The sequence below is a fragment of the Anastrepha ludens genome, chromosome 6 (genome assembly GCF_028408465.1).
Source record: "Anastrepha ludens isolate Willacy chromosome 6, idAnaLude1.1, whole genome shotgun sequence".
In the NCBI taxonomy this organism is placed as follows: domain Eukaryota; kingdom Metazoa; phylum Arthropoda; class Insecta; order Diptera; family Tephritidae; genus Anastrepha; species Anastrepha ludens.
Genome location: NC_071502.1, coordinates 63,325,187 through 63,351,772, shown reverse-complemented (window position 1 = coordinate 63,351,772; position 26,586 = coordinate 63,325,187). Strand labels below are relative to the sequence as shown.

Below are 26,586 nucleotides of genomic sequence, written 5' to 3'. Positions count from 1 at the left end.
TGATATAAGCACGCCATACTTGTGACTATCAACGTTATTTTTCAAATTCCAATTCAAATCAGCTTAACTGATTAATTAATCGTGTATTTCCCCATTAACACATCGTCTGTGAAAACAAAATACTGCTAAAAAAAGAATTCCAATTTGAAAGGCGAGCCCTGCACATTTACTTGGGGAATGAAAAAGAAGAAGAAATTTCATTTAAACTTTAGAGTTATTCAGCATGTTGTGCAAGTTAATGGATGATTCAGTTCTCGTTAAAGAAAATTCACACCTTGCCGTACAAGTACATTAGGGCGAGCCAAAAATATAACTGCCTATTTCTCCGTGACAGTAGTATTCTACTGGACAAAAAAGCCCATGCGAGCATTGTTGAAAAATGGATTTCGAGCCTCTTTTTTTATTTCAATTATTAATCCCCAGTAATTTTTTTTATTATTATTTTAGCAAGAAAATGTATGTAAATTTATTGAGGGTTAATTACTAAAATTAAAAAAAGCGGCTTGAAATCCATCTTAGAGTTATGCCTGCTTGTACGTTTTTGTTCAGCATTGCCAGTATAATACTTTAGTCGCTGAAACTCAGTAGTAAAAAAATTTGACCCGCCTTAATGTGCATGCATATACTAGGATGTTCAATAAGTTTTGCGGTTCGATAAGAATAACACAATTTTATGGTTTGAAATACACTTTATTATTCAGTATAGTCACCCTGAACATCAAACACTTGACAAATCTGGCGAATACGGTTGATGCTCCAACAATTCAAACTTTAATTCATGTATTTTATCCATTGTGAAATTGCTCTTGTGACATGGTGCATTGTCCTGATGAAAGAGTAATTTTTTTTTTAACTCGGTATTTTTTCACGAATTTTTCCTTCAGCTGGTCTAAAAGGTTACAAAAATATTCGTTTATTGTTTTACCAGTTTGCTAGTAATCCACGAACAAAATTCCTTTCGCATTCCAAAAAACTGATGCTAAGCCAGAAAACAATTTAATGTTTTCAATTTGCGCACATCTTGCAAAATAAAAAAAAATCGGCAAAATTATTTCGCCACTTATTTAGCACCTCAAGTACTACAAAACTACAAATATATATATACAGTCGAACTTCGATAACTCGAACTATGACATGCCACAAAAAAAAATCGAGCTATCTAGATTTCGAGTTATCAAATATAATATACATATGTACATACATACATAAAAATCCATAAACAAAATAAAACCTGATGGAAAAATAAAACAATCCATAAAACTCAAGGGTTAGCAAACAATTTTATTGATAAAACAGTACATGCTTCAAATTATGTATAGTTGCTATATAATATTGCATGTGTATATTTTAAAATTATATATATGTACATAATTAAGAACATTGTTTGAATAGATGTATAGCTTTCATTCGTTTAAAGTAAAAAAGTCAGTTATTTGGGATTGACGAGAGGATTTTTTATTATGATCTTCAAAAAAAGCTTCAATATTATTTAAACCATTGTACAAAGAATCGGTTGTATGTTCATTGGTTTTTAAATATGACCGCAAAATCTTGAACAAATTTGCAACTAGCTCGTTTGAAACTGGTTGCAGCATATCATCTTGCACGTCATCTTCTGTATCACTTTCGCTATCATGCTCAAATTCGGATTTAGATCCCAATAGCTCCACAATATCTTTATCTGTGGGAAACTCTGAAGTAATAATATCGTCATCCACATGCATAAAATCATTAAAGGTGACACCTTCTGTACCTTTGACATTTTGCCAAGCTTCATATTCATGCCGCAGTTGAATTTCTTCTTTACTCCTTTCTTTTATGCGTTCGCTTATGAAATCCAAAGGAATGTCATCTTCTTCCTCCCATTCAGAATATTGACCGAAGTCGGCTTTTCTAAAACAATTAGGGATGATTTCAGGCTTAATATCGCTATTCCATGCATTAGTTATTTCATCAACACAGTCCATTAATGTAATGTTAAGATTTTTGTTTACTTCCAAGCATTTTATAGTATTTTTTAAAATTCTGCGACGATAATGACATTTAAAATTTTGTATGACACCTTGATCGAGTGGTTGTAATTTAGATGTCATATTCGGGGGAAAAAATGCAAGTTTGATAAACTTTAATCTCTGTTGGATGTCTTTAGGATGGGTTGGGCAATTGTCAATAAAAAGTAGAATATTTCTTCCGGCTTTTCCAAATTGTTTGTCTAAGTTAAGAAGCCATTCTTCAAAAAAGGCTCCCGTCATCCACGCCTTTGAATTTGCTTTATAGTCGAGAGGTAACCATTTAACACCTCTAAAACAGCGGGATTGATTACTTTTACCTATCAAGAGTAATTTTAATTTTTCTGATCCATCCATGTTTGCTGCAATCATCAACGTAACTCTCTGTTTACTGTGCTTTCCTCCATGGCATTTCTGGTTTTTAAAAGTTAAGGTGTTATCTGGAAGACATTTAAAGAATAAGCCCGTCTCGTCTGCATTGAATACGTCCCGTGCTTGATAACCTTCTAATAAATGAGATAAAACATCACATTGCCATTTCATACAGTCTTCTTCGCTTACATCATTACTCTCACCACACGGCTTTTTATGACATATACCAGATCTTAAAAAAAAAAAAAACTTTAGGTGCCAGCTTGCACATTTATTTTATGAATGCACATACATTCGTTTCCAATTATCGAGCCAACCAGTGCTTGCCTTGAAATTCGGTTGTTTTCATTTTTGACTAAATTCCAGTGCTTTTTCTTTAAGTAATCCTCCGGATATAGGCAAATTCCGTGTTCTTGCCGATTTAAACCATTCTAAAACTGCTTTGTGCACATTTACGTATGTTGGCTTTTTTAGTCTCTTTGAACTCCCACTTGCACCACCACTTTCGATTGCAGTAATAACAGGCTGTTTATTTTTTAAAATAGTTGACACTGTATTTGCCGGAATAACATACTTTACACCAAATCTTTTTTTCGCGCACCCATTTCTACTTCCTTTATTAGTTTAAATTTTTCATCAATAGATAAAGTTTTTAAACAACGTTTTGATGACATGTCAACAGAGTTTATTTTCGCGTAAGAACTACTAATAAAATACCTGTGTACTTAAACCGTGCAGCGACCCAACTGCTGACATCTGTTTGCTATAAAATAAGCAACACGTAATAAGGGAATTCCCCCGGAAATTCGACTTATCAAAGCTGGCGCCAAATATTCTGTTCGAGTTATCAAGATATTCGAGTAATAGAAGTTTGAGTTATCAAGTAAAAATTACACACAATTCTCACTCTAAACGCCATTGCCAAGCAATTTGATTCGAGATATCAAATATTCGAGATATCGAAGTTCGACTTATTGAGGTTCGACTGTATATATATATTTATGTGTAATATATGTTTCCTATTAACTTCTATTGGAGGAAAGTTTAAGAAAAATATGTGGTTCACGATTTTCCTTTTCTATGGAACTGCCATATTAATTCAAAACAGTTCTGTGTCACAAGTTTTTTCAATAAATGGTTCTGATTCTGATAAGAGAAATGTATAAATTTAAGAAATCTGCATGAATGCTTATAAAAAGCCAGTTGAAAATAATGAAAATTTAGAGTATTTCCCATACGTTCGAGCTTACGATTTATATGTTCTGTAAATAAAAATTTTGTCTGCCTTACAGAACGTCCAACCAACACGCTGCCTGCAATCACTCGAGTTCATCGGTTGGGATGTACACAAAGCGATTAAAATTATCAAACTGCAGAATATTTTGCCTGCAAAAGAACTGAGTTTCGCCGATTCGATGGAGGCGTTGCAGAAATACGAGTGGGATTTGCATACAACTGCGCTCAAAATGAAATTCAGCAAACGCTAAATCCCACGGCCTACCAGAACTAATCGGCATGAGCAACAAATTTTATTTAAATACTAAGATTTTTTACTATTCATATATATTCGGGACTACTAAAAATTGATTGTGATTACTTTTTGCTCGAAAAACCACTTTTTTGGTTAATTTTTTGGTTAATTTTTTATACGAGTTGTAATAGCAACGAAATTGAAAATTTTAAGAAAAAGTTCAAGATTGTTAAAGGAAAAACCTGCGAATGCGCAACGCGTCTACACCTTCAATGGAAATCGCATCTATACCTTTAATGAATCGCGTCATTCAACATTTAAATTAATTTGTGTGCACCAAGAAAAAAAGAAAAACAAACAAAAAATAATAATTAATTTTTTAATCAAAAGTCTGTCAGTGCCTTTTCGCTTTCAAGCGACGCTGAATCATCTCAGATGATGCCACCGCGAATCATAAATTAAAAATAAAGAAGAATATTAAGAAAACATCTGCGAGTGTGCCTTGGAATATTTGCGCAAAATATTTAAATAATATACTCGTACATACAAACATACAATACATACAATATTTATGTATGCCATTGTGCCACATCTCGACTGCAAGTGTGTATCTCATCAAAAGTACTTATAGCATTCGCATGCATCGCATTTCACCATGAATAATGTCGACGCGACTTTATCTACAGAAATATATGTATATCTTTACTTTAAATTTAACTACGTATATATGCATGTATATTTACATATAACTGTTTTAACTAAATATTTTATATATTTTAAACATTTTGTTTGTAATTCCTCTGCTCGCCTTTGTTTCGCGTAGCACGCATTTAGTTAATTAAGTGTAAAATTTATTGTAATACATATCTACAATAATACATACTATATGTATACATGCGCGTGCATATATTTACATTCAATATGTAAACATGACATACATACATATATTTCACAAAAAGTCTTAATATTAAATATTAATGTCAATCCAGAAAAATATTTCGAATACTCTGCATTTGTAATACAAATTTTTATTCAATATACATATTTACAACATTATAAATACATACATACATACATATATTACATATATAAGTATATAAACTTCTTTACATCTTTATATGAGCAATTACATACCTACCTTTATACACAAAAATATAAACTTTTCTGTTCTAACGTCTTGCGATGATTTCAAGTGTATCTATTGAAATTGTTATTTAACCATATCATTTATATAAAAACAAAAAATAAATATAATATAATTACTAAACTAGTCGTGTAATACTTTAATAACTGAGTTAGTGTAGCCTTTTGGATGGCTTGTGAAGTCTAGGCCATCAAATGACTGTTTTTAATCGCTTTAAACAAACATCATTCAACGATTTAAGTAGTTTTGTTTAAGGATAGAATAAACTTTCTAATGAATTGTAAAATATAATTTAATTGAAATGAGGGCCTGACCAGGCTCTAGCGAACTCAATCTTGCGGCACATTTCCGAAGGCTTGCATTCCAATTTCAACAATAACGCGAATAGCATTGCGTTCGAGGGTTTTAATAATTTCTAGATTGCCGGCATACCATCGATATTTAACGGCATCGCTGCCCCGTGGCGGACAACTGGCAACACCAAACCGGCTTATTACAAGATTATCGAATTTATAATATGTTCACATAGGTATAAGTAGATGATCTATTTTTTCGTGCTTAACTCCCAATCCGTAATTAAAAAGCGAGATTTCCCATACAAAATTTCTCCCAAAACTATACTTTTTGAAATACAACCCTGTGTTATCGATAATTATTATTACGGATGCAAGGAGAAACACCAAAATAAAAACTGAATGAAATGTACACCGGCATAGAAAACAGGTCTGTAGACATAATTCTAATACAATTTTTGTTAGGAATTATTAATTATGCATTTATAGCACAGGAAAAACGTGAACCCTTAAACACTTTGTCCTATTGTTACTTATTATGATATGTACAGGGTTTGATTGAAAAGTAATGAGCCTTCCCGCGCGGAGCGTTTTCCAAGCGATCAACCGAATCGGCTGGTGAGGGAAAATGATCGTTGGACCTTCCCCTTTCACTAGAAACCGATCCCAGTTCGCTGGCAACAGCGATGCAGTCAACATCGCTCCCCGCGTGAAAGCTGTTTTAAAAGTGTGTTAGGATTTTGCAGTGGCGAAAATGCAACGATCGTTGAAGCAACGTTACTCGATAAAATTTTGCGTAAAGCTAAACAAAACGAGTGCCGAAACCATTGGGCAACTCAAGGAGGCTTACGGGGACCAATCTCTGTCCAGTGCCCAGGTAAAACGGTGGCACAAGTCGATCAAGGAAGGCCGGAAGGACGTCCAAGGACAAAACCATGCTGATGATCTTTTTCGACTCTCGAGGCATCGTCCACAAGAAGTTTGTACCTCCAGGAAGCTCTGTGAACGCGGCATTTTACAAAGAAGTGCTCCTTCGGCTGAAAAACCGCGTCGCCCGGGTTCGGCCCGACCTCGTCAACAACCGCCTTCCTCTGCACCTCTGCATTGGCCAAGATGGGGGTTCCGGTGCTTCCCCACCCTCCCTACAGCCCAGACCTATCCCCTCCGGACTTCTTCTTGTTCCCGCGCTTGAAAAGAAAGCTGAAGGGGAGGCGTTTCGACTCCATCGAAGCGATCCAAAAAACTGTGACAGCCGAATTGAACGCGATTTCGGCGGAGGAGTTTAAAAAAATTTTCCTGCAGTGGAAGGACCGCTACCAGCGGGGTATTGACGCTCAAGCGTTCTATTTTGAAGAATATTAGTTGTATAAGCCAAAAGGTTTAATAAAACTATATTACTTAAAAAAAATAAGGCTCTTTACTTTTCATTCAAACCCTGTAATATCGAACTTGGTATGCGTATTGCTGCCATAGTTTTTTTAAATCTCAGTAAACGTCGTTTACGAATTTCCTCCAACTGTTTATTACTAGCAGCCAATTGTGCAATTAATTTAGCTATTCCTTCCCCTTGTCTTTTCTTATTTTCTTCATTAATAATAATTAAGCAAACCAAAAACTCCAACATATTCCATCAAAGCAATTTCTATGAAGAAAATCCTTGCAAAACAGGGGTGGCTTTCTGTAATTCGATATCGAGCAAAAACGATAGTCGAAGTATCGTTTTTGCTTTCTCTAACAAAAAATTTCGTAGCGTTATATCGAACGTTCGATAGATAGAGCTCGACACCACTTTTGCTCTCGTTTTCATTTTCTCAGCTGTTTATTTCTTAAAAGTGTAAGTTCAAAATTAAAATTTTTTTTTTAATTTTAAGTTTCATATAGTTATTTGCATAGGTATCAACAAACAAACGCTGCTCAACTAAAGATAATGGTGGAATATATGGAAAAGCACGATTCATTAGCTAAAAATAGCTTACAGAGTTCAGTTTCTTCGAAGAAGAAAGAGTTATGGGATAAGCTAAAGGAATTGTTAAACAGTAACGGACCTCCCATGAAGAACCATCTACGGCACCAACAACTGCAATGTATTATGAAAATAGTAAAAAATTTAAATTTCGTTAATATTGCACTACTTACTTCCAGGAAAGTTGTATTTTTCAGGGAACCACTCTTTGCACGGCTGGAAGTTTTTTTCAAAAGATATCTATTGGTTGCATAGAGTTTCTTCCATCGACGATAATGTGCTGCGAAATATCTTCGACAGAGTACTGTGGCCCAGTGCTGCTGTGTGTGCGTCGCCAGTTTGCCACTGGTAACCGCCACCTGCTAATATCTCCAGCGTTGCAGTTAGCCTCAAAATTGGAGGTATATATGTACTCCTAAGCCCTAAGGTTTATTTCACAAAGAACGTACATAAAAACCTCCTTGGCCAGCCGGTATTTTGTTTGAAAGCTGTGAAAAAGAAATACTTTGATATTTACTTAATGAAATTTGTATTAATCTTACTATAAAGCTGGCAATTCCATTAGATTCGACGCATCGCGTATTCTCCTTCTATTTATTGAAGAGTTTTCTTCATTAAAATCTTCCAAAACTAAAAAATAACGCCAATTGTATATATTTACTTTTAATTTTTATTGCTTTCATGCACTTTTTGACAGCTATAAGCCTCTTTTCAAACACTTCCGAAAATACGGGAAACAAAATGGGATCGTCGCGCATTCGATATCGAATTAAAGTGTCGAGCAAACGAGTGTCGACTATCGAATTACAGAAAGTCACCCCAGTATTGACAACTGATTGTAAATTTGGTAGGTAATCTGCCATATCTGAACGAGTGGATTAATTTTGTGGATTTATTGCTACTTACTGCATATGTGAAAGGACTTTTATAGGCTTAATATAGAGTAGCATTGTTGCCATTTTCATTTTCGAAGAAAAATAAGCGAATAACTTCATCCCAATAAACTGCCACACCCCCAGAATGCATTCGTTTCTCTTCCGCCAAGCTTGTGGTTTTCGAGTAACAAATACTGCATCCAAATTTTACCTGTTGACGTAGAAGCTGAGCTGCAAATGCGCTTCATCCGGAATTATGATATTTTAAGCGAAATCGCCTTGATTTTGCAGCTGTTTCAAAGCTTTTACGGAAAAGTGATATCGAACGGATTGTTATTAGCTCACAATTTCGGAATTAATTGCATCTTTTCAACAAATAAGTCAAAAGTCTTTCTGCAATATCCCGCTAAATTATTCTTTTCTTTAAAAATCGCTTGCTTCCTCCTCCTGACTTCGTATAGCCTTTTAACTTGATGGGGTCTGAACTCCAACTACGACTATAAGTTACTTAGACTTCACTTTTAGTTTATAAGTTTTAGCTGAAGTGTGTTTATAAATACTTACGTACATACATATTTGGTTCTTACACCCTTTTTAAGTGTTTGGCCGAGCTCCTCCTCCTATTTGTGGCGTGCACCTTGATGTTTTTCCACAAGGGACCCTAAGCCGACTCGAACTCAGATATTTTTTATGAGGAGACTTTTCATGGCAGAAATACACTCGGAGGTTTGCCATTGCCTGCCGAGGGGGGACCGCTATTAGAAAAAACTGTTTCCGAATTGTAGTCACGCACCAACCCATTCGGCTACGTCGGCTTGTATTAAATTTCGCGTTAAAAATGGATTCAATAGTGCGAAAACCTTAGTCATTTGCGAAACAGTTTCGGTAATGATACTTGAAAAAAAAACAGTCTTTCACGAGTGGCATGACATGAAAAACTGATGAAAACATCAATAAAGTAAAATAAAACTTAATTAATAGCCGCAAATTAACCATTAAAAGCTGGCAGAGGAATTAAACAGGACTTAGCAGGCAAGTGAGTGGAGGGCTCCGAATGAACCAAGACCAAACAAACCATGTCGTTAACAGTTAAAAAAAAGAAAACGATGCTCACGGTTTTTATGAATTTTTTCCAGAAGGTCAGACGGTTAATAAGGACTAATATTTGGGTGTTATGAGATGTTTACGTGAAGCAATTCGCCAAAAAGAAAAGATTTGTTGGAAATGAACTCGTGGATTTAACACCAATATAACGCAACGTCGCGCAATGCAATCATTATCAGTGAATTTTTTACCAATCGAATACCTTCCAACAGCCATCGAATTCACCCTGACACCCTGCGATTTTTTCTGTTTGATTGAGTCCAAAAACCACACGGGGAACGCGTTTGAACAGCCGGAAGGAAGTAATGCAGAAATCCAAGGCGACTTTGGTGGCTATACCGGGAATAGAGTTAAAAGAATGTCTCAAGAGCTGGCAACATTGTAATTGATGGGGAGTGCTTTCAAGGCAATTATATCACTTGTTATAAGTTTGTATTTTGAATTTTCTGAATGTTCAAAAATTAAAGCGGTCAATAACTCACTGCAGTATGATCCAGGTTTCATCAATGGTGACAACTTGATACAAAAATTCCTTCGGATCTCGCTTAAATTGCTCCAAACACTGCTTTGAAGTTAACAGCCACATCCGTTTGTAGTTCACCGTGAACAATCGCGGCACTCTTCGACCCGACAATTTTTTCATCGCCATTTTATCATGTCAAATATTAATTGCCGTTCCGGTCGACATACCTATGGCCTCTGTTACTTTACGCAGTTTTGTTCGTCGATCAGCGAGAATCATGTCTTGGACTTCTTGAGTGATTTCCTCGGTAACAACGTCCCCGTGCGTCCTGTTCGCTCCTCATCACAAACTTATGTGCGCTCACGTTTAAATTCATTGAACAATATCTAACTGGGGTCATATAGTTGGCGAAGCGTCTCCATAGACAACATCTAATTTTGCTCTTATCTCCTCGCATTTTTCCCATCCAAAAACAAAAAGCGAACTGCTCTTTTTCCATCTTTGCGAAAATCACGAAACACGTATTGCTCAAATAGCTGCAAAATCTAAACTAAAGGATCGCCTTATGTCATCAAACACGGGTACTTATTGCTTTGAGCAAACGTAAGAAATAGTTCTGCTTTGCTCAATGGATACCTCGTTTTCCCCTTTGAAACTTTAAAGATCTTCAATAAAATTAAATAGATGAGAAAATTAAAAACTCAGTATGCGGTTTTACTTTATAATATCTGTAGTTTCACGTGAGTATTAATTTTTTTCTGCGTATAAATTTAAATATTTCGAGCAGGTTATGTAATCCACTTCCAAGTGAATTTTAATGCAGTTACCTGGAAATGCCAACGAAATTCAATTGGAGAGAACTACAGAACCTGCCTGATTGTATCATATTTTGTTTCATTACTTATGAAATCATTTTCACTTTTAGTACGAATGCCAGATCAGCTAGTTGCCCTTATAAATATGTTGTTTGTAAATTTTACTTGCAACTATTTTTTTAAACAAATATTTACTTCAACTGAAACGTACATTTAAAAACATTTATTTATTACGCGACAGGAGAGCTCTTAATCAATATTGATATATTTTTCTCGACTTAAGTGGTTGCGTCGCAAGTGGAAATGGATCGGACACACATTGTGCAAACCACGGGATGACATCGTAAGGACAGCGCTAGACTGGAATCCCCAAGAAAGCCGTAGGTGCGGGAGACCAGCCAACACATGGAGGTGACAAGTAGCAGCAGAGGCGGACAGAGCAGGCCGTTCCTGGGGTCAAATTAAACATCTAACTCTAAACAAACGAAATTAGAACATGTTTATTGCGGCCTTATGTTTCATCTAGGAACTATGGGAAAATATATATAAAGGGTGGTTAAGTTTCAAAGGCCGGTATTGATTTTGAATAAAATACAATTTTTTTAGGAAGTATTGTCATTTCTCTTTATTATGATAATATTGGTATGGCTCAATTACGTATAGAATAAAATATTGGCCAAATGGTCGCCGCGACCTCGGCGGCACACCTCCATCCGATGGTCCAAATTTTCGAAGACACTGAGGCATAATTGAAGTTCTATGCCGTTAATGTGCCGAATTATCTCTTCCTTTAGCTCTTGAATTGTTGCTGGCTTATCGACGTACATCTTTACTTTCAAATAACCCCAAAGAAAGAAGTCCAACGGTGTCAAATCGGTGTCACATCGACGCACTGTGAGATTATTCGGCCATCAAATTTTTCGCGCAAAAGAGCCATTGTTTCGTTAGCTGTGTGACAAGTGGCACCGCCCTGTTGAAACCACATATCATCCACATCCATATTTTCCAATTCGAGCCATAAAAAGTTCGTTATCATCTCACGATAGCGAACACTATTCACAGTAACTGCCTGACCGGCCTCATTTTGGAAAAAATACGGCTCAATGATGACGCCGGCCCATAAACCGCTCCAAACAGTCACTCTTTGTGGGTGCATTGGTTCTTCGGCAAACACTCTTGGATTATCATTCGCCCAAATGCGGAAATTCTGCTTATTGACGAATCCACTGAGGTGAAAATGTGCCTCATCACTGAAGATGCCTTTCTTCGAAAATTGGTCATTCCCTGTCTGAATAACTTTAACGCGATGCTCGATTGTGTATCGTTCCATGGTTCAAATTGAATTACAATAGAGCGTCGATCATCCGAAAGCCGGTCATCCGAAACGTCGGTTAACCGAAAGGAAACATGACACCTTTTTCGGATATAAAGAATAAAAAAAGGTATGTACAAATGAAATAGAAACGACTCAGAGAGCGACGCAAGGGAACGTCATGATTTTGGCATTTTCCGTGTCTTCATCGATAGCATGTTATATTTAGAACATGATTCATAGGTATTGACAGCGTTGTACATATGTACATACTTGCTTTCTGTCACGCGCTTTATGAACTAAAGTTAGCATCGCAGTTCCAAAATATAACAGCGTCGGTGGTGTTATCGTGCCGCGAAACGAACGCGCATCCGACGCCGACAGTTTTGTTTGGGCAATCTCTCATTAATTTCAGAATGGACACTCAAGTATTGTATGTATTCATTCCAGAGGTTAAAAAACATCAGATAGAAACTGGAGTCACTGGAAATATTTTATTACTGATTGATAATTCTCCAAGTCATCCCCAAACCCTTCACTTCAGAGAGAAGATGGAAAATTTAAGGTGATTTTTTTGCCACTAATGTTTCGAAGCCTTCCAACGTTACTACAGAAAAGCGTTGCTTCGTAGTGTCCTAATCGGCCAAGAGGAAGATAAAACCATTCTTGAAATCTACAAAGGTATTAACTTGAAGGATGCTGTTTACATGGCAGCAGAAGCGTGGGTTTATGTCAAAGCGACTACTCTAAAGAAATCCTGGAATAAGCTTTGTCCAGCAGTTGAATCCGAAACTAGCCTTACATCTGAAGAACCAACAAATGAAAACTGTTTATTCCAAACAAACACATCCCTGCATTGTCCTCTTAAATTCCGAAAGGCGAAAGAAGGACAATGCAGGAATGAACAACAGCACCAACATCGATATAAAAGTTTCAGTTTTTAACTAACAGCACACGAAGAACAAGGTAGACCACACGAAGGAGATAAAAATCCAGCTATATCGCTAATTAAACAGGTTATTATACATATTATTTTAAATATAATTAATACTCAAACACACACATGTATATACCATATAAACCCAATTTATAATAAATTGAATTATAACGAATTGAACACACCCTATTTTTCATTTATACGGAATCGGCCACATATCGTCGATATACCCCGACAAAAACTTTGTTTCAGAAATGGTTAAGTTGGTGAAAGAGGTTTCATGATTTGAAGAATGTGACCAAGAAAACGTGCATGAATGGCTAGAATTTGACGAGGATGATCCTGGCTACGAATTGTTGACAGACGACGATATAATAACACAGGTTCAAGTTCCTGAAGATGACGACGATGAAGACGAAATTAGTGATGACATCGTCTCAGCTGAAAAATGTCGGTCCAATGAAGAAGCCTTTAAATGATTTGTGACTGCTATTAAATGGTTGGGACACCAAGATGAATGCGATTCTGTGCAGTCTTTAAAACGCCTAAGAGATTTGGCGGCAAAAAAACGAGTCTCAAAACTTGAGCAATCAAATTGTTCGACTTTTTTTTTTAGATTAGTTTTGTACTATTAAAAAATGGTTAGACATATGTATTTATGTACCGTGTGTGCAATCCCTACTTAAATGTGTATGTGACTATTTATAATATGTACTGTACTCTAGTGTATCATTAAAAAGCATTGCATACATAATATGTATTCCTAATCCAATGACATGTTTTGTTACCCTACCCTCAACAAAGAACTGGAATTTCGCAAATGTTCGTTTATCCGAAAAATCGATTATCCGAACACCCTCAGCACCAATTGTTTCGGATAATCGGCGCTCTACTGTAGTCTGAAAATGAAAAATGTCAAATGAAATGCAGAAAAAAAGTTTAAATTTAGGTGTGGTTCACATTCAACATCGGCCCTTGAAATTTAACCACCCTTTATATAAGTGGTTGCAAAACCATGACTGTCTAACGGTGATTATCTAAATATACCGGTACTCATCTCAAAATTAACATATCTACTTCACGGTAAGCCACTGGAGATTGGCGCATTCGTACTTCTTTAACAGCACCAGTCTCATAATTTAATACCCGAACCTGGCATGTATCAGTAACCCATCAAAACCCATCAAACAATCAAGAATCATATTTTTACTTTATCCTAATGACTCTTCAAGTTATATTTTCAAACAAATTTTCTGACGCAAATTGTCGTATAATTGAATAGAAAACAGAAATCGAAAATAAAGCAAATAACTGCATCACAAGATTTAGTAAATATTTTTACCTACGTACTGGTAGATTTGTACAATTTATTTTTGGCTAAACCATTTGCTTTAACATCATAATCGATAATGTCGAAAAACAAAACAAACAGCATCTACACCACACGCGCACCATATTCGGATCGCGCTAAGAAGGACAGCGACACCTTCAAGGAGGTGATTGTACCGATACAAGCCATTGAAACGGCGCTGCTCTTGCTTCACTCCCAAGAGGACTCAGTGCTTGCCACCGTATTCAAGAATATCACAGAGTTCGCACGCCAACAAAGTGAAAATATAGCTGAACTAAGAAAACTAAAATTACTCGATTTGCTGTTGGAGAAGAAATTATATATGTCTTCTGAAGCGGTAATGATAAGGCGATTTGCTATGTATCTGTCTTGTGCCATAGTCGAAAGCATGAATATGCTGCAGGATTTAGAGCCAGAGCAGACAATGTTTATACTTGACACATGTATGGAGGCGTATATGAAGGAAGTAGACGACTTTAGTCTGGAGTATTTAACGGTGATTATCAATAAATGCCTCGATGACCCACATGTGGCACATGTGATGCTTGAAAAGACTAAGTTCCTAGAAAAATTCTTCACAATAAATGCCAGAACTGAGAATCCAGATATTTTGTGGCAGTCTTTCGAGGCCATACACAAATTGCTGCAACTACTGGACATTCCAACTATGCAGTCATTCAGCACATTGCTACTGTTCCCCATCGATCGTGTGCTTTGCGATCTCTCAAACGAATTTACCGAAATACGCAGCGCTGCACTAAAAATCATTAAAGATCTGGTAGTAGACACGAGTGAAAACTCCGTTTTCGCCGACGTTAGTCGTTGCATATTCGCGTTGCAGCAGCTAACGCAGCTTTTCTGCGACCATGCCACCACCAAACATGGCGGCGAAGCGATCGAAGCATTGGCCACAGCAATGCGTACCGAGAAGATGACACAAATCTTCTTCGAGTATAACCTTTTCGATCGTATCATACAGAATGTGAACGCGCATATGTTGGACTATCCGGCGAGTGTTAAGTGCAAAGTGATGTGGATATTTGCCGAGAGTGCCAAGTATGAACAATTCCTGGAACACATTTACAATGGAAGTGTGACAGATTTCCTCTTGGACTGCCTACTGCAAGCGGACCCGAATGGGCCGGCGCCACATGTCTTAGCCGGTTTGAATCGAATGATGAAACATGCCACTGCGGCCAATCGCATAGTGCAGGTGTATGAGGCCGGCGTGATAAAGCGGCTTGTGTGTATGTGTGCGAGTTTTGTTTTTCCACTCTTTTGTTAATATGTACTATTTTTTTATTTTATTTTTTTTTTTAATTTCTCTTTATTTATTCTGATTGCTTAGATATCATATCACAACCAGGCATTGACATACGTACACGCGAACACGCCGCAGAGTTGATAGGCAACTTGTTGCAGTTCGCATTCCATGCCACCGCGCTTCAACTGCTGCCACTAGAAATTTCTGAAGTCTTGGGCAGAATATTTGGTCAGCAACAAGTCGATCTCTCCATTGATTTTTTACTTTCGTTGCTTAATATTATCGAACAGCTGGCGCAAAACGATGAGTATCGTGAAATTTTAGGCGAGTCAGCTTTGCTTGCCACGAATATTGCACTCATGCTGAAGGTGGGCTCTACACCCAATTTCATCTACCATCTAAGTTTCTACATTAATAATATTCTTCAATTAATTCAGAACTCCTTCGCAACAGCTAAATTGGTGAGCAACATTTTCCGTTGCCTCTGTACGCTAGTCGAGGAGGACCAAGTACGTGAGCTTCTATTGCCACACTACCTTGCTCTGTCCATGAAACGCGGTCTTAAGTCACGCTCGAACTTGGTCAAGACGTCAGTGACGAATTTCATCATGCAAACAACACGTTTTCCCGAGATGGTACACGAATATATCGAATCTGGTGTCTTGGAAGTGTGAGTTACTGAGTTATTTATATACCTTAACCTCGCTTTCTACAATGTGTGCCACCTTTGGCAGACTTATTTTGAATCAAAAGCTGGCCATGTGTGTATCCACTTGGGGACCCGCTATTGAGGCCATTCTTTCCAAATGTCCAAGTCTCAAGTTTTGCATACGCAATCATCTCGGTTTCACCGACAGCACTGCTGGCAATGACTTTCTTGTTTCCAAGAAAAAATTTGACGATTTTCGCATTTTCCAAAGTATTCTCAAAGAAGACGTTTCACCGCTTTATCCAATTTTAGTGGTAAATTTTAATCGCATCCTAAACCCACCCGAGTTGGTTATTGAGGTGCCAATCGAATGTTTTCCCATGGAGGAGCGCTTGGTCACTAGGGGGGTGAGTTGGTGCTACTGCCGTAAACCAGGTGATAGTGAGCTGCCGCGCATGCTTGCGCACCTAAACAAAGAACTAGAAGTGGGTACCAAATATGAGTATTTTCACGTACATATATGTATATAAAATATAAATTTGCCACATACTTTCAGAAATACGGCTTGCTTCAAAATCCGGCGAAAATGAGTCGCTATATTGATTTCGACAACTTGGCTAAACGCGCTAAGGTTCTAGCCGAGGTTGTGGAGGCCGCACTTAGTGATAATCTGAAGCCACTCGATCTTAACACCACTGAAGAGTGCTGTAACCACACTGTGAAATGTCATTTGACCGAACTGGCGAGGATGTTGCATTGTAACTTCATTCCCATTGGTATAGTGCGTACTGGTTGCCAGTTTGAACGCGCCATTCTTTTCAAGGCGCTCGCTGATCAAATTGGTCTACCGTGTACACTGCAGCGGGCCGTCGATGGTCATATATTGTTCAATGAAGTGCCACTGCCGGTAGAAATGGAGCAGGATCCTCACTGTGACAACAGCACAATGAAATTCATGCCTTGGCGTATGCTGCGTCCCACTCATATTGTCGATTTGATGTTTCACATTGGAGAACTATATCCAATTCAGAGTCGACAAGCGCTACAGTATTTAAGACTGTACTAGGGGCCTTGTGATGGAAATTGATTATCTCAGAGATGAGGCACGGTTTATATCTTGCCTTCTGTTTATGTTTATATTTTTATAAATATACTTAAATAAAAATAATTTTCTAGAAAAAATTGTTATTTGTTAAATAGATCTTTTCCTCAACTGGGACTAGCTGTAGGAATGTGGTGTAAGCTAACTCAATCTTACCGAAAATGTCGATTTTAACCACGATCCAGAGAACACGGAAGGTGATGACTTCTGAAAATCGCATTTTTGTTCTTGGCGAATTTGACAATTGAGTGACGTTAGTACAGAAAATAAACAAAGTGTGTGTGAAAGTATGCAAATGTACCCTTGGGGGAACCTGTTATCCCTATAGGGCGCGTCCCCAGGTGGTGGATAGGGGAACGCCTCCCAGATATGGAAGGTAGGAGAGTAGGTCTCCCGCGAACCACACAGGTCGAAGACGTAAACTTCGTTAAAAAAACTCCCTCAACCCCGTGCCTATTAGGTGGGTTTGGCAGCCGGGGGATAAAACTAGGCTGTCTTTTAACGGAGCCCTCCTGACACCAGGCCGTTGGGAACTTCCTCAGAGGACGAACTCTTGGCCTCCAGCCAAGAGACGGTTGATGGCAAAGCTGTGGGCCACAGCACGCCATCAACCCTAAATCAACCATCCACATCCGCTGATGCCAAGGGGCAAAAGCGCCAAAACGCTAAAAAAGGCCCGTCCAGGTATAAGCTTTACAAGAGGTCTTTGACTATTCTCGGAAGAATAAGAAAAAATGAGGCCGAAGGGAAAACTCATCCAAAGGACGCGGCCGATAAGGCAAGGTGCCAAAAGGTGGTCGATGAGTACCTGGCGTTCCAGGCCACCCAGAAGGCAGAAGCCGTGAAACGCAATCGTTCGCAGGACGAAAGCGACAAACCAACGAAGAAGCACAAAGTGTCGGTTCACACAGCTTCAATACCAAAACCAACCAAACGCTCATTTAATGAGGTGGCACGGGATCATCTGCAAATAGCGTTGGTTGACGAAATAACTAACCGCGGTAAACCTGCATCGGATAAGTGGTCCGAAATCGAGGCACGGCTGTCCCGCATTGTCGTCGATCACGTCATGGCAAACCCGGAGGGTCATGTGCCAGGATTTGATTCAATGGAGGTGGTCCGCGGATACAGGGTGATCAAGTGCGATGATCAACTCTCCCTTAACTTCCTGCAAACAGTTGTGGGCAAAATCCAGAGCGACTGGGAAGGTTTGAGGCTCAAATTAATCCCGGCCAGCGAAGTCCCTCGACGGCCGAGGGCTCGCATCTGGATTCCGAACATGGAATTCGAAGCTAAGCAACTTATTCCATACCTGCAGGCACACAATCGCACTGTTCCGATGGATGACTGGAGCATCATCAAAGCGGAGGCTCCGCAAAAGAACAGTGTGTCCTTCCTTCTCCAAATATCGGAGGAGAGCATCGAGCCACTGGGAAAAGTGGACAATAAACTTCCGTTCGGCGTCAGGAAAACTCAACTGAAGATATTCCGATCTGCAAATCCGGAGGATGAACAGGACGAGGTGGACGGCGCCAACGAGTTGCTCACAGGCATGCAACTTGACGACGCCGCATCTACCAAAAACGATGGCGCTAATGAGCAGCACCCGGGAGTGCAGCTTGGCGACGCCGTCAAATTGTAAAGCGACCAGCAGCATGGGTCTCAAGGTTGTCCAAATAAACCTGCAGCACTCGCGGACTGCAACGGACAACCTAACCGTTCTCCTGGCGGAGGAGGACGTCGACATCGCTTTAATCCAGGAGCCCTGGGTGCGGAGCACCGAGGTGAAGGGGTTTACTGGGAACAACCACAACCTTTTCTACAAACGGACTGAAGGTAACCCCAGATCTTGTATTGTAGCTAAGAAACATTTGAACATATTTTTAATCCCATCATATTGTTCACAGGATGTGACGGCTGTGGAGGTAGAAGCCGCTGACGGTGTCGGGATCATATTGGCTTCCATCTACATGGCACATGATCGGCCAGCACCACCCGAGGAGGCTCGTCGGCTCGTGCGTGAATCCAGAAACCAGAACCTGCTGCTCGGATGCGATGCCAACGCGAGGCATGCGTTGTGGGGAAGCTCCGAGACAAACGACCGAGGTGAGTCTTTATATAATTTTATTATTAATACTAACTTATCGGTATGTAACAGGGGTAACACTCCCACTTTCACCTTTCCTAGGACGGAGTACTTCAGAGGATGGGAGGAAGTGATTGATGTTACTCTACTGTCTGAAAATAGCTCAGTAAGGGTAGATAATTGGAGGGTATCCAATAAAAGGTCCTTTTCTGATCATAGTTGGATCCTGTACGATTTGGATCTTAAGGTAGATCCACCCCTACCGTATCGAAATCCTTTACGAACCAACTGGACTGGTTCAAAAATGTAGTAAACAAGAGGATAGGACAGACTCCTATCCCTCAAATCACTCTCACGGAAAACCTTGAGAGTAGGGTCATAACACTGGAAAAGGCATTTGGTCGGGCCTACAAAACGTCCTGCCCCATAAAATTTAGCAAAAAAAACTCCCCCTCCTTGGTGGAGCAGTGAGCTCTTAAAACTAAGGGAAAAATCTAGATCAACGTTTAACCTCAGCTACTCGACGGGAAATTGGGAATTGTACAGAGAAAGTCGGAGACAGTACAAGAAGGCAATCAGGGCCGCCAAAAAAGAGAGCTGGAGGGAATTTTGTTCATCAATCGAATCCACCAGGGATTCTGCTAGGCTCAGCCGTGTTCTTTCCAAAGACCACTCAATGGCTTCTTGGGTCAAGAAACCTGATGGAACTTGGACTGCTACAGCAGAAGAATCGCTAGAGCTTCTGCTAAACACGCACTTTCCGGGATGCAGTGCTTACGAAAGTGAGAGGGGAAACATTAGGCGGAGCCAATATAATCCACAGCATCTTGCAAATGAAATTATTACGAAAGAAAAAGTTGCATGGGCAATCAAATCTTTCTCACCCTTTCAATCTCCGGAGCCAGATGGGATCATTCCAAAGATGTTACAGGAAGTCTTGGACTGTATCCTACCATGGCTAGAGGAAATTTTTAAAGCGTGTTTAAACTTAGGCCATATTCCAGATAGCTGGAAACTAGTCAAGGTCGTCTTCATACCAAAAGTAGGTAGAAGAGGACATGAATAAGCGAAGGACTTCAGGTCAATCAGTCTTTCGTCTTTCCTGTTAAAAACTTTTGAAAGACTTTTGGATACGCACCTCAGAAGCTCTTTGGAGAGCTCTGGTATATCAACTGCAGAACACGCATGCCTTAAAGGCAAATCTACGGAGACAGCGCTTCACGAGGTAATCGGAACAATAGAGGGCTCTCTAGAGAGCAAACATTATACCATGGCGGCGTTCTTGGATATCGAAGGCGCCTTTAACAATGTTAGCACAGATGCCATCCAACGGGCGTTGATAGACCTGGAGGTGGACAGTTGCATCAGTAACTGGGTCATCTCCATGCTAGAAACCAGGATCATCAAAGCTAATATGGGTAATATCAACATAACCAAGAAGGTCCACGGGGGCACTTCACAAGGGGGAGTATTATCTCCACTTCTTTGGCTATGTGTGATTAGCAAAATCTTAATAAAACTTGTCGGAGGTGGGTTAAAAGTGGTGGCGTACGCTGATGATGTGGTGGTAATGGTGTCAGGACTGTGTCCAAATACGATCAGTGGGATCATCCAAAGGGCGTTAGGCGAGCTTAACTCTTGGGCCACAGGATGTGGGCTAAGTTTAAACCCGCGTAAAACAGAACTTATGCTTTTTACCACCAGATACAAGGTACCAACTTTTACCCTACCAAATATCAACGGACAAACTCTGTCTTTATCAACCAGTGCAAAGTACTTAGGGGTAATTTTGGACTCCAAACTTAGCTGGAAGTTAAACATCGAAGAACGGGTAAGGAAAGCAGAAATTGCTTTATATGCCTGCAAACGTATGCTTGGAAGAAGATGGGGTCTTCAACCTAAGCATACATTATGGCTGTATAAGGCGGTTATACGACCCATTTTAACGTATGGTTCGGTAGTTTGGTGGAAAGCTCTAGGGAGAGAGTACAATACCAAATTACTCGGCAGAATACAAAGATCAGCCTGTGCAATAACAGTCGGTGCAATTAGATCATGTCCTAGAGAGGCTCTCAATGCACTGACACACGTTATTCCAATAGACCTACATATAAAGAAGACGGCAACCATGAGTGCATTTAGGTTAAATGAAGCGGGTCGCTGGAAAGGAAAAACTTATGGTCACGCTAGTCTGTTATCGCGACAAACTTAGTTAACCTCGGTGAGGACTGACTACATCGTCCCGATGGTAACGTTCAATAGGAATTTTGCCACTCTCTTTCCATCTAAAAAAGAATGGAATAAGGGATTCTCTCTAAACAACTTCGATACCACAGTCTATACAGATGGCAGTAAAATGGACTGTGGTGTTGGAGCTGGTATATATTCTCATAGACTTGGAATTGAAAAATCTGTGCGTCTCCCTAATACCAGCAGCGTCTTCCAAGCGGAAGTACTAGCAATTGGGGAAGCCTGTAGGTTACTAATCGCAGATCTCTCTTTTAAGGGCGATATCGATATTCTTTCGGATAGCCAAGCCGCAATCCAGGCGCTGGACGGGACTATAACAACCTCTAAAGTGGTGGAGCAAAGTAGGAATAGCCTCACCAACTTGAGTGAAAACCATAGAGTCACCTTGATTTGGGTCCCGGGACACCGGAACATAGAAGGTAACGAAAAAGCTGATGAACTGGCAAGAGGGGGATCTGCCATGAATAGCGCTCTTGCAGTACTAGTATTCACTCCACTAGGTGCGGTCAAGAATGCAATTTCCCTAAAATACCTTCGAATTGCAGATTGTAGATGGAGAGACCAGACGAAATGCAAAATCAGCAGAACGTTATGGCCCACCTACAATCTCAAGCAATCGTTGACATTAATAAACATGAAACGACGGGACACCTGCAGACTTACGGCAGTCATAACTGGCTTCTGGTCTATCGGAGAACAAGCCGCCAAAATGGGCATCCCTCACAACACATACTGTCATAGTTGTAAACAACCGGAGGAAAAAGAAACAATCTTCCATTTCCTCTGTGAATGCCCTGCCCTATGGAAGGACAGAATGTTAACCCTGGGCAAACCGCTGTTCGAGAGTCTCGAGCAACTGTCTGGCGTAGACGTCAACAACCTAATAAGGTTCCTAAACCGCACAGACTGGAAAATACCTGTTAAACAATTTGGTAACGAGGATGTGGCAACAAAATGGTGCGGAAGCGCTAGTTGGATTCTGAATGAATCACCACTCTAACCAGCCAACCAACCAATGCGAATGTATATTATGTGTATACTAATTATTCTCTCATTATTGGCTTTCAATTCGGCTAAGTCTTCTTTTTTCTATTTGCTTATTTTCTGCACAGAAGTCACGGCCCTTGGAAAGGTGCAATATTGTATACAAAGATGGGTATTTCAGTTCCAAATTAATCTCTCCAACAACAGACTAACTACCATTGCCCGAAAATTCACTGAAACCACAAAATATGACAAAGCTGTTGGCCGAGCGTAATTTTGCTTAGCCGTATAAGCTTTGCTGAAGTACCAAATTCAGACTACGGCGCGTACAGAAAGCTCTTTTGCTTCCTATCGAAAGCGTCCTCAAAATCGCGAGTATTCAGCAAATGGTAGATGAAACGGGGCATAATGAACCTTTTCTCGAATCGTTCAAAGGTACATGAAGAGGTTGATGTAGAAGCCTTCTGTGAGATGCTTCTCTCTGAGCTAATAGGTTGCTGATTTTTGAGCGGAGATGGGCGGTATGCAAAATACAGCCTAAAAGTTTCTGTCTAATGACATACCCTTTATGGAAATAAACATTTATTTCGGGCACTCAGGCGACTTTAGGCTGACTGACTAACTGTATATTCGAAATTAGCCCTTTCGAATTGCCCCTTCGGCCGCAATGAACACTTTGATATCTGGCTCATACGTTTATCAGAGTGTTCTTGTAGTTGTGGGAAACTGTATAGCTGATGAGATATGTAGGTAGGTTGGGAACCCTTAAGAGGATTTCTCCGTCAAAAGAGAGAGTGGGGGTTTCCTTGGCTATTTATGGTTTGATGTCGAATGGGTCGGCCTAGAGTTAGCTTGGCGAGAATATTGGCACTCAAGGTCTCGAGGTCATTTTAGTAAAATGCGTATTCAAATTTGTCAATAATGTCACAACTCCTGTTAATTATCGCGTGGAAGATAGTCGCGTGACTCTCCATATATGTAAGTAAATTAGAAGCACTCATGTGGTCTCCTCTGCTAGATTGCTTTTGCGTGGCTAATATTCAGAGTTCTTAGCTTTCGATGTGGAATTATCTTATTAGCAGTCAAAAGATTCTTAGTTAATGCCGAAGCCAATCCCCCTTCTTCGGGAGTAGTTAGGGTTTAAGGCGAAATTAATAATAAAGATGTATGTAAATACCGAATAGATGATTTCGCTAACCGGCATTATTATAAAAACAAATTTGATGGCAATTAGTGAGGGTATAGTTATGGGTAGGAGTTTGTATGTTCTTAGTTTCCATGCAACTTACACTTTCCTCCAGAGTCAATTAACACTCGCTAATTTATTTTTGCTACTGTTGATCGCTATTATTATCGTTATTATTTAAAATGAATTAAATTCTGAGCTATTCAAACTTCTGTCTCCTATTCAAACTCTACTCCAGCACCGAGCCGCTAGTGCGCATGTCCTTGCCCCGTTGCCAATTCTTTTGACATTCGCTGCTTGTGTCAACCTTTCCCATATAAAAGTAGAAGTGTCATATAGTGTGTAAATAATACAGGGGAAAAAGGACACCTGAAATAGAAAACCTTCAAGAAAATTTGGTTTTTGGTAGCACTTAGACGTGAAACGTATTTCAAGGATATCTCCTAAATCTTATGAAATCGCACAAAGATGCCGCACAAACAGCAAATAGCGATATATTTTCTTTGCCTCGCGCTGGGCGTGCTGCAGCCAGGTAAAAGTGCCACACAGCTGTCTTGGAACGGTGAAAAAATCAATATACTATAAATATTGGCACACTTTCTTACAGCTGATGGACAATCGATTTCGAATACAGTGCATCGCACCCAAGCTGCGACGGAGCGCATCAATGATTTATCCTGTTACGAATGCGATACCATGGACCATGGCGAATCGTGTGTGGATGTTACGACACGCAATCTGTCGAGCTTCATACGCAAATGCAAGGGTGAGGAGTTCATTTGTATGGTAAGTGTGAAGGGGTGTTATGTGTAGAAATATCTAATTGGTAATGAAAGTAGTTACATAGTGGTTACCAAGTATTCGGACAGCTCTAATTACGCTGTGCAAGTTCAAAAATTGTACAAATTTTGATTTTCTAAATTCAATAGCGTTTCCCGTTTGTTAGATTGGCTACAGATTTCGAGAGTTTGGTTTTTGAAAATTTAATCAAAAGTGATTCCATCTTAATAGTTTTCAGAAGCAACTGAGGTTACACTAAAAAATAGTGCTGTGCACAGTTTCAGCAGTCTAGCTGTAAAACTGCTTGAGTTATTTAAAAAAATAATAAAATTAAGCAAATCTGCTAGAAAGAAATAAAAAAAAAAAATTTAGAAGAAATTAATTAAATAGTTTTCTGCATCATGTAGTATATAATAAAAATTAAAGATTATTCCATATAAAATTTATGATGCACGATTGTTTCTAAATACGCTCTCAGTCATGTGATCTATCTTGAAGGCTAGTGTCAATCTGCCAGAAAGGGGCACGCCGTTGAATTTTGAAGGTTCCAGTTGGCAAGACCCAACTACTAGTACCTTTAGTCAAAAACAAGTTGAAAATCATAACATAGTGTTAATATCATTCTTTTTTCCTTGCAGGTGAAACGTTTTTCCTACACTACCAGCACAGAGAATTCCACAAGCGCCCCCAAAATGTGGTCGCTGGATCGTCGCTGTGCCGTCAACTGTGAGGCGGGCTGTATTGTGATTGGCGAAAGGACGAAGCTATACGCCTGTACTTCTTGCTGTGAAAAGTCTCTCTGCAATACGGGACGTGGACGAGCAATGAGCACTTTTCAGCGCATAGAGACAGGCATTGGTACGCGTTGGTATGCGGCAGTGATGGCAACAATGTTGCAACGACTACTCCTGCGGAGTAATCACACACATTAATAAAGTTTTGAAAAGGTATATCTAACAAAGAAAGCAGTAGATAGACAAAGTTAAATAGAAGTTGGCTAAAGAAGAATAAGAAGGCTATACTGTACTGAAAGTAATAGCAAATGGTATTTATGCAACAAACTAATAAGCTCAAGGTCTGCTCGAAAGCAAACTCTCCTACAAGCGCCAAAACAAAATATAGAAATCAATTATAAGTATAAGTATTATTAATTATGAAGTAGTTGAGATTCTTTTCCTATTCAAATCTGTAGCCAAACACCTTTGTGATAACAAAAAACAAAAAAAATAAAAATTAATAATAAAATAAAGTACCTCCCTACTTATTAAAGTCTAGTATTAAATCTGTGTGTATTCTCGTATTACATTTTAAGGTAAGTAAACTATGTAGTGTCGCAAGTAAGTGGGCGTATTTTGTAGTTCCGTTAATTACTCCCTCGCCGACACTTGCCTTGCCTGTTTAACTTGGCCGGGGCCGTTAAAATTTTTAATTAAACTACAAACTCAGAATTTCAGGGTACCCCAATTTTGAACTCCAACAGCGCTTCGCTCATTCCAACTGCATTAACTCCCTTTGAAAGGTTTTGAAAATGTTTTACCCAACTTGAAGCCCCATTCTTCTTGTAAGGCTTGTGTGTGAATTTGACGCATGCATGCAATTTCCGTTGGTTTACCCGCTGGTTGCTCTGCGATTCGACTTATGCACTCCTCTCATCCATTCATATGTCTAACACTTTCCTACTTTTATATGCATATCTATAAACAATATCTTCGTACACACACTTACATACTTTGTATGTATGAATGAGTGGTGTGAGTTATTTCCGGTTTGTCGCAAATTGTATGTACTTTTTATTAGCTAGACAAAATTTCAGCTGGCGACATGTTTATAATGGGTATTGCCAATCAACTCCCCTCATTGCTTACTTTTACAGTTGTTTATATGAATACATGCTCGTATGTATGAAAATTTATGGCTGTGGCATGTAAGGCTCCATGAGTTTGTAAATTGAAGGGTTGACTGGCGTTGCATACATTTGGGCGATTAAGCCAAACTTGCATTTGTTTAAAATACTTGGGCTGGAATGAAAAATTCAATAGTACGGGAGGTCAAAAACTACGCAGGGTGGATGGATTGTAGTGGGGAGACAACATTTTTTTTATCAGCAATTTATTTATTAATTATTATATATAATTATATTATTTTAATCAGCAATTCACTATAAATATAAATTTAA

At 39.1% G+C, this 26,586-nt stretch overlaps 3 protein-coding genes across 3 annotated transcripts in view; all 3 read left to right on the top strand.

Moving 5' to 3' along the window:
- The window catches only part of LOC128868830 (activated Cdc42 kinase-like), a 28,957-nt gene extending 23,927 nt beyond the window's left edge, over positions 1-5,030 (top strand). Inside the window, exon 12 of the mRNA XM_054111366.1 lies at positions 3,674-5,030. Coding sequence (XP_053967341.1) covers positions 3,674-3,868 — 195 coding nt within the window. The 3' untranslated portion in view covers positions 3,869-5,030. The remainder of the gene's footprint in view (positions 1-3,673) is intronic.
- Positions 5,031-13,988: 8,958 nt separating this feature from the next.
- Positions 13,989-17,143, top strand: LOC128866644 (uncharacterized). Its single transcript, XM_054107540.1, has 5 exons — positions 13,989-15,356; positions 15,458-15,741; positions 15,811-16,043; positions 16,108-16,507; positions 16,579-17,143. Exons 1-5 carry the CDS (start codon positions 14,168-14,170, stop codon positions 17,086-17,088), a joined length of 2,616 nt encoding a protein of 871 aa, XP_053963515.1. The 5' UTR covers positions 13,989-14,167; the 3' UTR covers positions 17,089-17,143.
- Positions 17,144-23,812: 6,669 nt separating this feature from the next.
- On the top strand, positions 23,813-25,662 carry LOC128867360 (uncharacterized). The gene is made up of 3 exons (XM_054108510.1): positions 23,813-24,162; positions 24,238-24,416; positions 25,049-25,662. Exons 1-3 carry the CDS (start codon positions 24,099-24,101, stop codon positions 25,340-25,342), a joined length of 537 nt encoding a protein of 178 aa, XP_053964485.1. The 5' UTR covers positions 23,813-24,098; the 3' UTR covers positions 25,343-25,662.
- The last annotated feature ends 924 nt before the right edge of the window (positions 25,663-26,586 follow it).

Coding starts and splice junctions, on each gene's coding strand:
- LOC128866644 (XM_054107540.1), top strand. CDS start 14,168: ATGTCGAAAAACAAAACAAACAGCATCTACACCACACGCGCACCATAT. Junction 16,044..16,107: donor GAATCTGGTGTCTTGGAAGT/GTGAGTTACTGA, acceptor CACCTTTGGCAG/ACTTATTTTGAATCAAAAGC. Junction 16,508..16,578: donor ACCTAAACAAAGAACTAGAA/GTGGGTACCAAA, acceptor ACATACTTTCAG/AAATACGGCTTGCTTCAAAA.
- LOC128867360 (XM_054108510.1), top strand. CDS start 24,099: ATGCCGCACAAACAGCAAATAGCGATATATTTTCTTTGCCTCGCGCTG. Junction 24,163..24,237: donor GCTGGGCGTGCTGCAGCCAG/GTAAAAGTGCCA, acceptor ACTTTCTTACAG/CTGATGGACAATCGATTTCG. Junction 24,417..25,048: donor GTGAGGAGTTCATTTGTATG/GTAAGTGTGAAG, acceptor TTTTCCTTGCAG/GTGAAACGTTTTTCCTACAC.